At 34.5% G+C, this 12,359-nt stretch overlaps 3 protein-coding genes across 3 annotated transcripts; all 3 read right to left on the reverse strand.

Annotated features, from left to right (window-relative positions):
• Window positions 1-1,417: 1,417 nt before the first annotated feature.
• LOC109149828 (blue copper protein-like) lies at window positions 1,418-2,299 on the reverse strand. Its single transcript, XM_019297837.1, has 2 exons — window positions 2,049-2,299; window positions 1,418-1,967 (listed from the first exon to the last, which is right to left on the reverse strand). Exons 1-2 carry the CDS (start codon window positions 2,215-2,217, stop codon window positions 1,597-1,599), a joined length of 540 nt encoding a protein of 179 aa, XP_019153382.1. The 5' UTR covers window positions 2,218-2,299; the 3' UTR covers window positions 1,418-1,596.
• A 1,895-nt stretch (window positions 2,300-4,194) lies between these two features.
• LOC109149827 (31 kDa ribonucleoprotein, chloroplastic) lies at window positions 4,195-7,010 on the reverse strand. Its single transcript, XM_019297836.1, has 5 exons — window positions 6,525-7,010; window positions 6,317-6,415; window positions 5,922-6,209; window positions 5,604-5,757; window positions 4,195-4,605 (listed from the first exon to the last, which is right to left on the reverse strand). The coding sequence occupies exons 1-4, from the start codon at window positions 6,891-6,893 to the stop codon at window positions 5,641-5,643; spliced, it is 873 nt and encodes a 290-aa protein (XP_019153381.1). The 5' UTR covers window positions 6,894-7,010; the 3' UTR covers window positions 4,195-4,605; window positions 5,604-5,640.
• A 715-nt stretch (window positions 7,011-7,725) lies between these two features.
• On the reverse strand, window positions 7,726-9,022 carry LOC109149305. Its single transcript, XM_019297018.1, has 5 exons — window positions 8,772-9,022; window positions 8,559-8,633; window positions 8,355-8,437; window positions 8,056-8,243; window positions 7,726-7,914 (listed from the first exon to the last, which is right to left on the reverse strand). The coding sequence occupies exons 1-5, from the start codon at window positions 8,951-8,953 to the stop codon at window positions 7,786-7,788; spliced, it is 657 nt and encodes a 218-aa protein (XP_019152563.1). The 5' UTR covers window positions 8,954-9,022; the 3' UTR covers window positions 7,726-7,785.
• Window positions 9,023-12,359: the final 3,337 nt, after the last annotated feature.

Consider the following 12,359-nt stretch of genomic DNA (forward strand, 5'->3'; position numbering starts at 1 on the left):
CTAATCCTTATATAATAATAATAATAATAATAATAATAATAATAATAATAGTAATAATAATAATAATAATAATAATAATAATAATAATAATAATAATAATAATAATAATGAAATTAATATATGTTTATATAATTAAATATACATATGTGTATATTTATATAATTAATTTTTTTTTTTAATATTTAAGTTTTGATATACATTCATAGATATAAATAAAAACACACACATAATATATTATATATATATATATATATATATATATATATATATATATATATATATATATATATATATATATTGAGGGCATTATAGTAAATTGATCCATATAACCTAAAATATAACCCTAACCAAACAAGGTAATATTATATTACACCATCCAAACCAAGCACACAAGGTAATCTTACATTCCCAAAATCTCACATTACCTTCCAGGAGGTAATCCTATTACCTAGGGTAATCCAAGATTCCGTGAACCAAACACCACCTAAGCGTAAGCATTTGTTATGTAGGAATAGTAGTGGGCCGGGTTAAATAAAATGAAGTTCAATTAAGTGTGTAAGAATGCAATTGGGTTTGAGATGCATCATTTGTGTCGTATTCATATGGCAATATAATTGGTTATAGGGTTTGGGATCGGAATTATTGTTAAATGGGTGATGAGTACCCATCATGTTGACATTCATATCTTCATCTAATTAACGATATTGAATACTGAATAAGGTTAAGACTCAAGATACAAGAGAGACCTGACCTTCATTAAGGGCTCACCCAACCCATTACGGGTTTGATTTTTTTTAAAATTTACTTGTGACCCACAATTCGCTATCATTTAAAAATATTCGATTCACGCAAAATGTATTTAGGTGAATATCGATCAGTCAGATTAAAATAGGTTAATTTCCCATGATAGTAGCTGCAATGGCTCTCCTTGAGTCTTTTTTATATATCCCTTAAATATTCTATCAGCTCTATATATATTTGACAATGACTATTCTGTGGGATCCATTATCTGAGTAGCAAAGTGGAACAGTACTTTTTGCAAACCTACAAGAGGAAATGTAACAAAATTGAGTCCTTTTCTGGAGCCCTTTTGAGTGAAGTTTTGTCATAATGGGTTGACTTAATTAGTATAATTATATATAATAAAACTATACCAAATTACTCCATAATAAACTTTACCATTTGTTATCAAATAATTACTCCACTTGTCCGGAAAGAGATGACCAAGTGAATATAATATGATTTTCATATTTGAAGATTAAGAGTTTGATTCTTGATCGATCCTATAGCACAGGGCTCCTTCTAATGCGATTTGTCTCTCCAATGCGATTTACATGCAGCGAGGTTTATTAAATACATATTTTAAAATTTTCTCTTATTCAAAAAATAATAAGCATGAAATTAAAAAAGATGCACACAAATTAAAATAGATAAAATAAAAACTCGATCATCATACATGCAAGGGGATGGAAAGACTCATCCAAATTATAGATCAGATCGAGATGAAATGGTGAGATATGAAAATGGATAAATCACTGAATAGAAAAGAAAACATATAATCATTACAAACACACAGCACTGCCTCTATCCTGACGATCAAAAAGCCAAGAACACAATCATCATTACACCCACCCAACTCAGAAACGAAGAAGCCGCCGCTAAGGAAGACGACGACGGAGCCGGAACATCTTGCTTGGGAGCAGTCTTCGTCGACGGAGAACCGCCGCCGGAGGCTGGCGGTGTGGAATCGCCGCCAGATGATCCCGCTGCTTCCACGTTGACCTCCAACTTCATGCCGCCGCTGCAATGGCCGGGGACGGAGCAGATGAAGTAGTGCTTCCCGGCGGTCTTTAGAGGGATGGTGGTGGCGCCGCTGCTGTCTGTGCTGATGGAATTCGCCCCACTGCATGACTTGTAGTCGCTCCCACTCACTTCATCCACCGTGTGTCCACTTGGATAATTGAACACTGCAAATTACATTTTCATATTTTTAATTCATGCTAAAGAATACTATATCTATATTATCTAATGTAAGAATGAGAGCTTACCAAGAGAATCACCGACTTTGAAAGTCTTGCCACTAGCCCAACTTCCATAATCACCGCTAAGTGCCCACCCTGAGGTGTCTCCGACAGTGTACTTTGTACCCAAACTTGGTACAACGTTGCACAATATACTAAGAATCAAAACTACATTTCCCACACCAAAGATTGCCATGTTTCGTGTCTGTTGGAGATCAAGAGAGAGAGAAAGCTAAGAGAGATGGCTTGTTGAAGAGATGATAGGAGCAAGGACAGGGAAGCTTACTTATATACATACACTAATTAAGTATGTGTGAAAGATAAGCCCTGACAGTTGCGGTGTGAAAATTTCAGATGCTGATCTTTTAATTGCACTTAATAATTTCTGAGTCACCCTGACGACTGAGGCTAAGTCTTTGTGATTTACTTTTTCTACTATATTGTTGTGTCGGGATATAGGGTCTGGTTGGAGTGAAGAAATTTTGCTTTTTGTAGACAAATATATGTGAAAGAAAAGTAGGTGATTTGATTAATCTAACAATTATGCAATGTGTGGTTGTAAAGGGCCTTCGTCCATTCTAGTAGCATGGGGATGGTGGGATTACTTAAATAATACGAGTGCTCTTTACCTAAACCTTTCACATCTAGTATTCATTGGTTTGACTTTCGTTTTCTCCCATGAATGTAAATTACCACATTTGAATTCTTAGTGGATCTTGTTAAGATGTTCTTTCAATATTTATTGTTTGATTCCAACAACTAATTTGAAGTTGAGTTATTAGGTAAAAGATTGTTATTTTATTTATAAAGATCAAATTCAAAACAAAAATTAACCTTCCCCTACTTCTTTTAAACGAAAATTAATTCTTCTATTTGTATTATATATCAATAGTTACATACAATATCCCATACCTCTATTATTATGAGACTAATTAATATGATTTCAATTAGGATTGTTTATGTCCTAAGAATTTGGACGGTGCAAAAAATGGGTTCTAGACTAACAAAATATTTAAGAAGTTTCTGAAGTTGGTGGAATGGTGGAAAGTACTTCTTTACCTTTTCTTATTATTAAAAAAATAAATAAGGAAACTTTATTAAAGATGAAGCATACCATACAGATAAAAAGGTGGATTATATTGGAGACATAATTAGATGGTTCCCATGAGGACATAATTAGATTAATTAGTAAAAATAAATTAAGACTTCTTTAAGTGTCACATGTGTCATACTGCCAGAGAATAGGTTGGTGAGGCATCATGAATTATATATGTATGTATAAAGACTAGCTAGCTTTTAATCCAGACTTAAGATCCAATTATGAAGATCAGAGCATTTGTGGTGAGTAATTATATTATTTGTGGAAGATAGCAATGATTGTGTGTATACCTAACACAGCAACCATAAACATGAAGAGGGTCCGACCACATGCTAACCATACACTGCAATGGTCCTTTCAAATTATATATCTGGAAATAATGGTTGGGACCAACTCACCTATTTTCCTCCAAACAGGCCAAAACTCACCAACTTTCCCTTCAAACCTCTCATGCTTACCATCCTAATCTCCCACTTTTACCCCTTAAAAAATGTAGAAGCTAGCAACTTCATCCTCCACTTGTCCAGTTGTTCATTGCCTGCATGGACAGCTCAGTTGGTCACAGAGGTGAAGTCTAGAAACAATGACCTGGGATGAAATCTCACCAGCGGCAGTGACAAAGGTCTAGCATCTGTTAGCTGAGTTACCATGATTAACAGTCAATTTACTAAACATCTTTCTACAATCAGCTAATGCAATCAACTAGCCAAACTCACTAATCCAATCAAGTAACAGCTATCAACATATCTTCTCCGTTCCCATACTAGTTTGTAGTACAACATGGGGGGCAAGTAAGGCACATTTTTGTCTCTATCAAGCGTTTACGTCATTGACACTTGCCCGGGTAAGGGTTTAGAGCTTGGATTTGTTTTTCCTTTCACTTGCAACCCCACACAATATATTCCATCAATACCTAAAGCATGAAGTCCAAGACCAATGATCTTGACAATTTGGAGGGAAGTGATAAAGCAATCCTACTTTAATTTTCTACCCACCTCTATCACACCAACCTTCAATCTAAGACAGATCAATGATCGAAACAATAGAAATACGTACTAACTATGCACAAAAATGTGATGAAAGTATCACAAAGACCATAAAATACCTCATAACATTACATCCTTTAATTTTACAAGCTTAGTTAGTAGCAATGTTCTACAAGTGTTGACACCATAATCTCTATAGAACTTCAAAGCAAAGAAACTGGTTTCAAAACTTTTTTTTTTTTTTTTAAATTTTAGTAACTCATAGAGTTGCCAATATTGATGTCAAAATCTGTTTTTCTTCCCTGCTTTCATTCTTCCTTGGCTTCATTCTGCTCTTTATCATTTTTCTTCTTCGTTTTGTTTTTTTTTTGGGGGGTAACATCGCTACCACATAATTACTGCAAAGTATAATGTAAAAGCCTACCTTCTTGCAAGATAAGAGCCAAAATGCATTGATTGAGTAAGCAATGTATTATCTGCAGCTTCAATTGGCCTGAACCTGGAAGAACAAAGCAAGAGAAGAATCATGGTTTATCGGTAAGACATATGGTGTACAAAAAGAAGGAACCGAACAAAGTAGCTTGGGAAACAGATATGATAGCTATGGATCACCCAATGCTCAATAGAGATTACAGAATATAACGGGGCATAATGCAGAACCCCGAGAGAAAGATTTTGCTAAATATCAAAACAAAATAATCTTGTGTAATATGTATGTAGGTTTGATCACCGCCACAACAACATACTATCAAGCTATCTATTCATGTCTCGCCCCCTTGGAGTTAAGGATGTCTGATATGATGATTAAGGGAATATCTTTATTATTATAACTGATTTATTATCTTTACTATTAGAATTGATTTATTTCCTTTAGAGATAGCAAATAATTAGGGTAAGGATCTTTAGTGATTCTCCTTTCCTTTTTATGTTTTTGCTAGTCTTCCTTTCCTTTTTATGTTTTACTAGTCTTTGTAACCCTCTTATATAAAGGGGATTTTCATTCTAATAAAAGGACAAGCAAGAAAGAAGTTAAGTTAAAATCAAGAGGTGGGAAAACTCTCAAAACGTTCCTATTATCTTTGTGCCTTATATTTATCTCTCAACATAGACAACCCCAATAACCCTACTCGCCCTTTGACGCGTGCTTTCGCCCGAAAACATAACAATGTCATAGTAGCCTGTATGCTTTAAATGCATAGTTTAGTGATGCAAGGTCAAATGTTCATTTCTTGAAGTTAACATGCGAATTGACACAGATAGAAGAACAAAGGGGGATCCTTGGAGCTACAAGGCCTAGAATAATAACAATGGTTTGCATAATCAACTAAATGGCAAAAGGTAATTGTATAACTAAACTGATTACAAAAGCTAATTTCAGTTGAACTAAGTGAAAGACAGAAACTTTGACATCATAAAACTGACGTTTCTCATAAAACCTCAAGAAATACTTCAAATTTCCAGTATAGTGATATAAAAATAAAGAACATCGAAACTCACCATTTCAACCATCAACAACAGGCCAAGTATTGGGCCTCTACTCTCCCTCGGGATTTGACTCACTTGGGGCACTTTGAGATTGAATATCCAGTTTTGTCTGTTCTCTTAGATACATTTTGCTACGTGCCACCCTAATCGGTCTACCCATAAACTCCTGAAATAAACAGAAACTCTCACTGTTCCATACAATAGCCAACTCCAACGGATTTGAATTCGAAAACATAATCTAAAAACGAACACCATAAAACATTGATAGAGCAAAGTATTCAGCTGACAAACCAACACTGCAACGACAAATGAAGTTACGTTTAGCATTACCTTCCCCTCGAAAGCCAAGAGTGCAGCTTCAGCAGCCTCCTTGGTATTGAAGGAAACAAATCCATATCCAGCAGACCGCCTTGGATCTTCAAGAAATATTACCTCAGCAGAAGCAACATTTCCATTGTCAGCATTAAAGAATTCTCGAAGGTCTTTAGCTCTTGCTTGGAATGGCAAATTCGCCACAAACAAGTTGTAAATAGGCTTAGGCTTAGGAACGGGTGGAGAAGAAGGTTTCTTCGGCTTTGGTGTTGCCCAATTAAGCTTCAAAAGTCTCCCTTCAAATTCCTATTTACAGTTACAGCACATAAAATGCAAAAAAGATGGAACTTTTAAACGACAACATATCGCTTAAATTCTGAGAAATGATTAGTTCTCAAATTCAATATGCTTACATACGAGTCAAGATTGGTGAGAGCTGCCACAGCCTCCTCGTGTGAACCCATTGTCACAAATGCTAAACCTCTGTTCCTACTCTTGTTATACATTGAAAGCTTACCCGGCAGACCAGATAATTAAAAGGAACAAAGAAATCCATTTCAGAAAACTGAAAAACAAGCAACGCTAGCTCATCAACAAAATCAAATAATCAGGATTACGAACCTCAATGTCGACGACAGTACCATACTTCTCAAACAGCGGACGAAGGTCGTCTGCGGTGGAGGTCCAGGGGACATTCTGGGCAACCACTCTGTTTCCAGGAGCTTCGTCTCCAGACTGCACTTCTTCTGTTCGACCAATTTCCTCTGACAACGGCGCGGTGGCTTGCAAGACATGAAAGGCGGGCGTTTTGGGCGTAACGGGAAATGGAAGTAATAGAGACGAAGTGCGTAAGGAAAGAGTGGGCGGAATGAGAAGAGGAGTGGGTCGGGCAGACTTGTAAAGAGATGAAAATGAAGGTGGCGAAAAGGGCAATTCTTGAGCGCAGAAGTGAAGTGTTGAAGGAGAACAGACTAAGCCATGGATTGACATTTCCTCTGGACGCTTTCAGAGAGTGAAAGCTTTCAAGTTTCAATGGCGATTTTTTGCCGCTGCGTGGTGGGGGTTTAGAACTCAACTCTGACCAGAAGCGGATAAGGGGAGACGGCGATTCACAATTCACAAAAGGAAGATAATCCAAACGGCGCCGTTAGGAGGAACTGAGAAATTGTGGATAAGTTGACAAGTTGGCATGAATCCTAAATTCCCCAATTCAACTCTATTGTCCAAATTAATAATTGTTTATTTGTATTTATTTCTCAAATTAATAATTGTTTAGTTTGAATAAATTAAAATTGATATTTACTTTTAATTATATAAATACACTACAAAAAGGATATTCACATGTAACAAAACTTTTAATTTAAATATCTTAAATATATTACAACAATTTTTCAATGCATCAGATCTCTATTGGTAGCTTAGGTCTTGACAGCAGGCTCTTATGTGCATGTGCAGTGGGAAGGATTAGTGTCAGGTGTTTACATTAGATGAAACTCTTAAGTTATAACGGTTAGAGTTCAATCCTTAATTTATCACCTCATATTAATTAAATTGTCTGTGTGTATTTCTTACTTTTATTCAAAAGGTTTTTAGAAGGATAAATGTTGTATATGCGTGAGTGAATAGAACTTGATTTGTTAATTAGTAATAAAATAAAATGACGTCTCTAAATGCTTGTACATTAGAATTTGAACCGTACGTACACATGTAATGGCTAGCAAAACAAAACATATGAATTTAATTAGTTTGAGTTGTGCATTGAGACATAATGTTTAACTAATTACAAAAGAATATTGAAATTGCTATACATTATTTTGGTACAAATAAATTTAAAAGAATATTAATCATTGCTATAAATTTGCATGCAATATATAATTTAGTCCTACATACTTTGGTCTTTGGGAGGTTTCTCAACTTTCACTGCATCATCTTCATCTTCATCTTCTTGGCGGTGCACCAACTCTACCAACGACTCCACCCCATCTTCCACTTTATCTCCTACTTCTTCCACCTGCATTATTTATATATGTTTATTTCAATCATTAACATTATTCTAAATCTTGCTTAATACCAAATTGAATGATATGTTAGTTCGGTCTCTTTGGATTAAACAAATTATTATTCATTCCATGCAAATTAAAGTAAAAATGACCTTATCAATGAATTCTCCTAGTGCTTCGGCATCCTTGTCAGCTTTCTCCGCCACATGCTCGATCAGCTCCACCGCATCTTTCAGTTTCCCGGCCGGCAGATTTTCGCCGATCTCTTCCGCCACCTTTTCCACCACCTCCGCCACCTTCTCTACGCCGTGTACGATTTCTTCCACCTTGTCTATAGCGCCTGGACGCCCAAAAAGACACAAAATATAATTTAAACAAACTATATATAACAAACAAAACTGACAATTCAAAAAACGAGGCCAAACGTTGACTAAATTAAAGGATTGCTTACTTCTGATTTGCAGAAACGATCCAAATTTATGACGGAAAAATGGTATAACCACTGATATCAGGAGCCCTATCAGCCAACCCTTTCTGCAAATTAAATCACCAGAAATTTAATTATTTGTTATAATAATTAATTAGTTTATCTTCTTCCATATTTTACTATCAAGTTTCCGATGAATGGGCGTTTTTATGGAAGGTTTCAACTTACAGTGGATTTGAATCCGGCGGTCCTGAAGGCAAGGGAATTCCTGGTTCGGTGCCGCTGAAGCAGACAAGAAGCCCTCTGCAGATTTTATTTTATATATATTAATATCACAAAAAAAAAAATGAAAATAATTTAATGAGACATTCTTGATGGGGCGTTACTAAAGAAAAAAGGTGAAAATAAGAATGAAATCGAAAACCAACTTATTGAAATTACCTGTTAGGGTTTACAAAGCTACTTTGTAAGCTCTTATTGCCAGTTTTGAGGACTGAGGAGCATAGATGTAAACCTCCCAAACCCAACGTCTGAAAACCCATGATGTTCTTTGAGGTTGTCGGTCTAGAACCAGCAGGGTTTCTTGAGGAAAAACCGGGCAAACGGATTGATGATGTCGCCATTGATGAACCTTAGCTTGTACTGTTATAAATGGATGAAAGATAATTAACCAATGGGAGAAGATGGAAATTAAAGACTTGAGCTTTTGAATAGTTGAAGAGAGAATTGAATATTTGGGTGTCTGGGCAAATTGCATTATATAAAGCCATGCACTTTGACTTTTTCTGCAATGTCGTGTCTGTTAAGGTTGTTCTAAGACTTCCATGGCTCAATAATGGAAGGTTCGCACCATCTTCTTGACGAGCAACAGGGCATATATATGTTTGGACAATTCCATTGGTTTATATATTAACCTAGTAGCTACAAAGTTCTACGTTCAATTTTCTGCAAGAATGATCATTTGTCAGTTAGAATTATAAGAAGAAATAATTTATCCAATAAACATTGACAGATGTTTGACAATCTTAATATTCAATTAATTAATGAAAACATGTTACTTTAAACCAAATTTATAGCACTAAACTATGATTAGTTTAACCATTATATTTAATTAACGAAACCTAACAACTCCTGTCATTGTAGCATGAACCGTTCTTGTCAACGGTTAGCACGTTCCTAGGTATTGCACTCGCGATTGAAAGGACATATTTACCCCCTTCAACGACGACTAGGCCAGCCATGGCAATGTGGCATAGTCGACTTTTCTTACTTTCTTTTTATTCGTATATTCTTAACGCAATCAGTGGTTGAAAAAATATGTTCTCTTACATATGGAATAAAATATTAAAATGCCAAACAAAACTGACTTGGTATTATTCTTCCACGTGTTCCAATTCCAAAGATGTAGGGGTAAACCTTAAATTCCACGTAATTTTTATTGTTAAATGTTTTTTATCCGTATTCTACTACCAGGTGGTAGCTAGACTCACGTGCATATATATCTCCTTTCACACGGAAACGAATCAATAAATTTCAAACTCTTCTTCAACCAATCTCTTCAAACTCTTATAAGAAACAGTAGCAAATTAAAGAAAATGCATCATCTATGAATCCTATGATATATAATATCATGAAACTATAAAATGCATATATCTTCCTTTGAATTTACGTGTGATGAAAATAATATAATATCATGAAACTATAAAATGCATATATCTTCCTTTGAATTTACGTGTGATGAAAATATTAAAAATGGCACGAAATCTGGAGTTTTGGAGCCCATAATTCAGAATCAAAGAGATGATCCCAGACGATTCAAGAAGAGTCCACAACAAAAGACTTAAGAGCCTGCGATTCGTGTGATCTAAACTAATGAGAGTCCACCGCCCGGGCTCCAAAAGAATCTGCGACCCGAATAGAGAACGAGGACCCCCAGGCCGCTAGTTATCCTTGCGCCCCTGAGCCCGTCTCCGAGTTTGAAATCTGAAACCTAGTTACACAACCAACAACGTGCACCTTGACTTGGTCTCGCGGCCCATCGCAATTTTAAAGAGTTTGTTGGATTTTTCCTTGTATAAATGGTTATTGTCTAAACGAAGACAAAACATGTCATATTCTATTACAAAACAATACTATTTGTAATACTCTAGCATTGCTGTTATGGGCTAATATGATACTTTTTGGGCAGATGGTCATAGTAAATTACTCCAGCCCACAAGGTCTATTGGGTCTAATAATGCCATGGCCACCTCTTTAATATCCTGCGTGTGGCAGATGGCCACACGTGTGTGTACCTATATATATATATATATATATATATATATATATATATATATATTCGGACCACCATTTATTTCCTTTTCCTTTCTTTAATTGGAAGATAATTAATCCACTTTGAAATAATAATAATGAGCAAATACCACTTTTGGTCTCACGAGTATTAACAAAATGACGGTTTTGATCCACATGTTTAATTTCTACCAATTTTCATTCCACGACTATTGTTTTAGTACCAATTTTCATCCACGACTATTATTTTAGTACCAAAATTCATCACGTCGGTCACCCCTCCATCCAAGACATGTCGAAATCTAAAAATTTTAAGGGCATTTTCGTCATTTTCAACTTAAGACTCTAATTTGAGCATGAATAAAGGGATGTAAGCCCTAAGATCAATCCTAATTGGCAGTTCTCCTCATCATCATACTTTAATTTGAGGAGAAAATTTGCGAATCGTGATAGATCTTAGGGCTTAAATCTTTTTATTCATGCTCAAATTGGGATCTTAATTGTAAAAAGACGAAAATACCCTTAATAATTTCATATTTCGACATGTTTTAAACAAATGTGTGACTGGCGTGATGAATTTTGGCACTAAAACAATAGTCGTGGATGAAAATTGGTACTAAAGTAATAGTCGAGGATGAAAATTGGTAGGAATTAAACATGTGGACTAAAATTGTCATTTTGCTAATACTCGGGGGACCAAAATTGGTATTTGCTCTAATAATAATAATAATAATAATAATAATAATAATAATAATAATAATAATAATAATAATAATGGGTAAGAGTTTCCATCAAGAAAATTCAACAACCAATGGGTGACATGGAACAAAAATTCAGCGCATCAAATACTTAAATGCCCATTAATTATTGAGATTGGGATGAATCAATATTACAATTTCAATAGTCATTTACTTTATCCTTTTATTTTCGTTTCTAATAAATACATAGATAATACATAGATATGTTCACATTTACATTACAACTACAACATTATTATATGATAGTCTGTATTAGGTAAACTCCGTCTTAATTATTTTTATGTAATAGCCTCACTCAAATAAATAAATAACTGCATTAAAAAATATCATGTGCAATGGACGTGCTTGACTAAGAAGATGTTAGCATGAATTAAATTCATGAACTTCTTATTGAAATATATGATCAAAATGTTTGAACTCAAGTGAAACAAAAAAAAAACGTAACTAAGTTGTGTAAATATGATATTAAGAATTTGGACTTATGTATATATTCAATAACATATGCTATACAAAAGAAATATTTTGAACGGTAAATGTAGTTTATAGTGTGTGTGTGCGCGCGTGTATATATATATATATATATATATATATATATATATATGTATATATATATATATATATATATATATATATTTGTCAATTTGTGGTAATGGTAAATAGTCATAGCAACAGTAAATGCACCAACCTACTAAAAGCAAAACTTTTTAATTTATACTCTTTAGTGATGCTGACATAACACCTAAACGGAGAAATTTAGGCCTCTAGTTAAAGTTTAAACCACTAATAATTAGCATTAGATCATGTAATGCATGCGACATGCCACACACTAATTTTAACGGTGAATGATTTTTTTAAAACTCGAAAGCCGATGACCAAGTAAATAGAGTATGATTCTTGTATCAAAAAATTACTAGTTTGATTATTGTTAATATCTTTTCGTTTTACTGTAATTTTACTTATTATATATGGTAGCTTGCACTAT

Source organism: Ipomoea nil, unplaced genomic scaffold (assembly GCF_001879475.1).
Source record: "Ipomoea nil cultivar Tokyo-kokei standard unplaced genomic scaffold, Asagao_1.1 scaffold2159, whole genome shotgun sequence".
Taxonomy (NCBI): Eukaryota; Viridiplantae; Streptophyta; class Magnoliopsida; order Solanales; family Convolvulaceae; genus Ipomoea; species Ipomoea nil.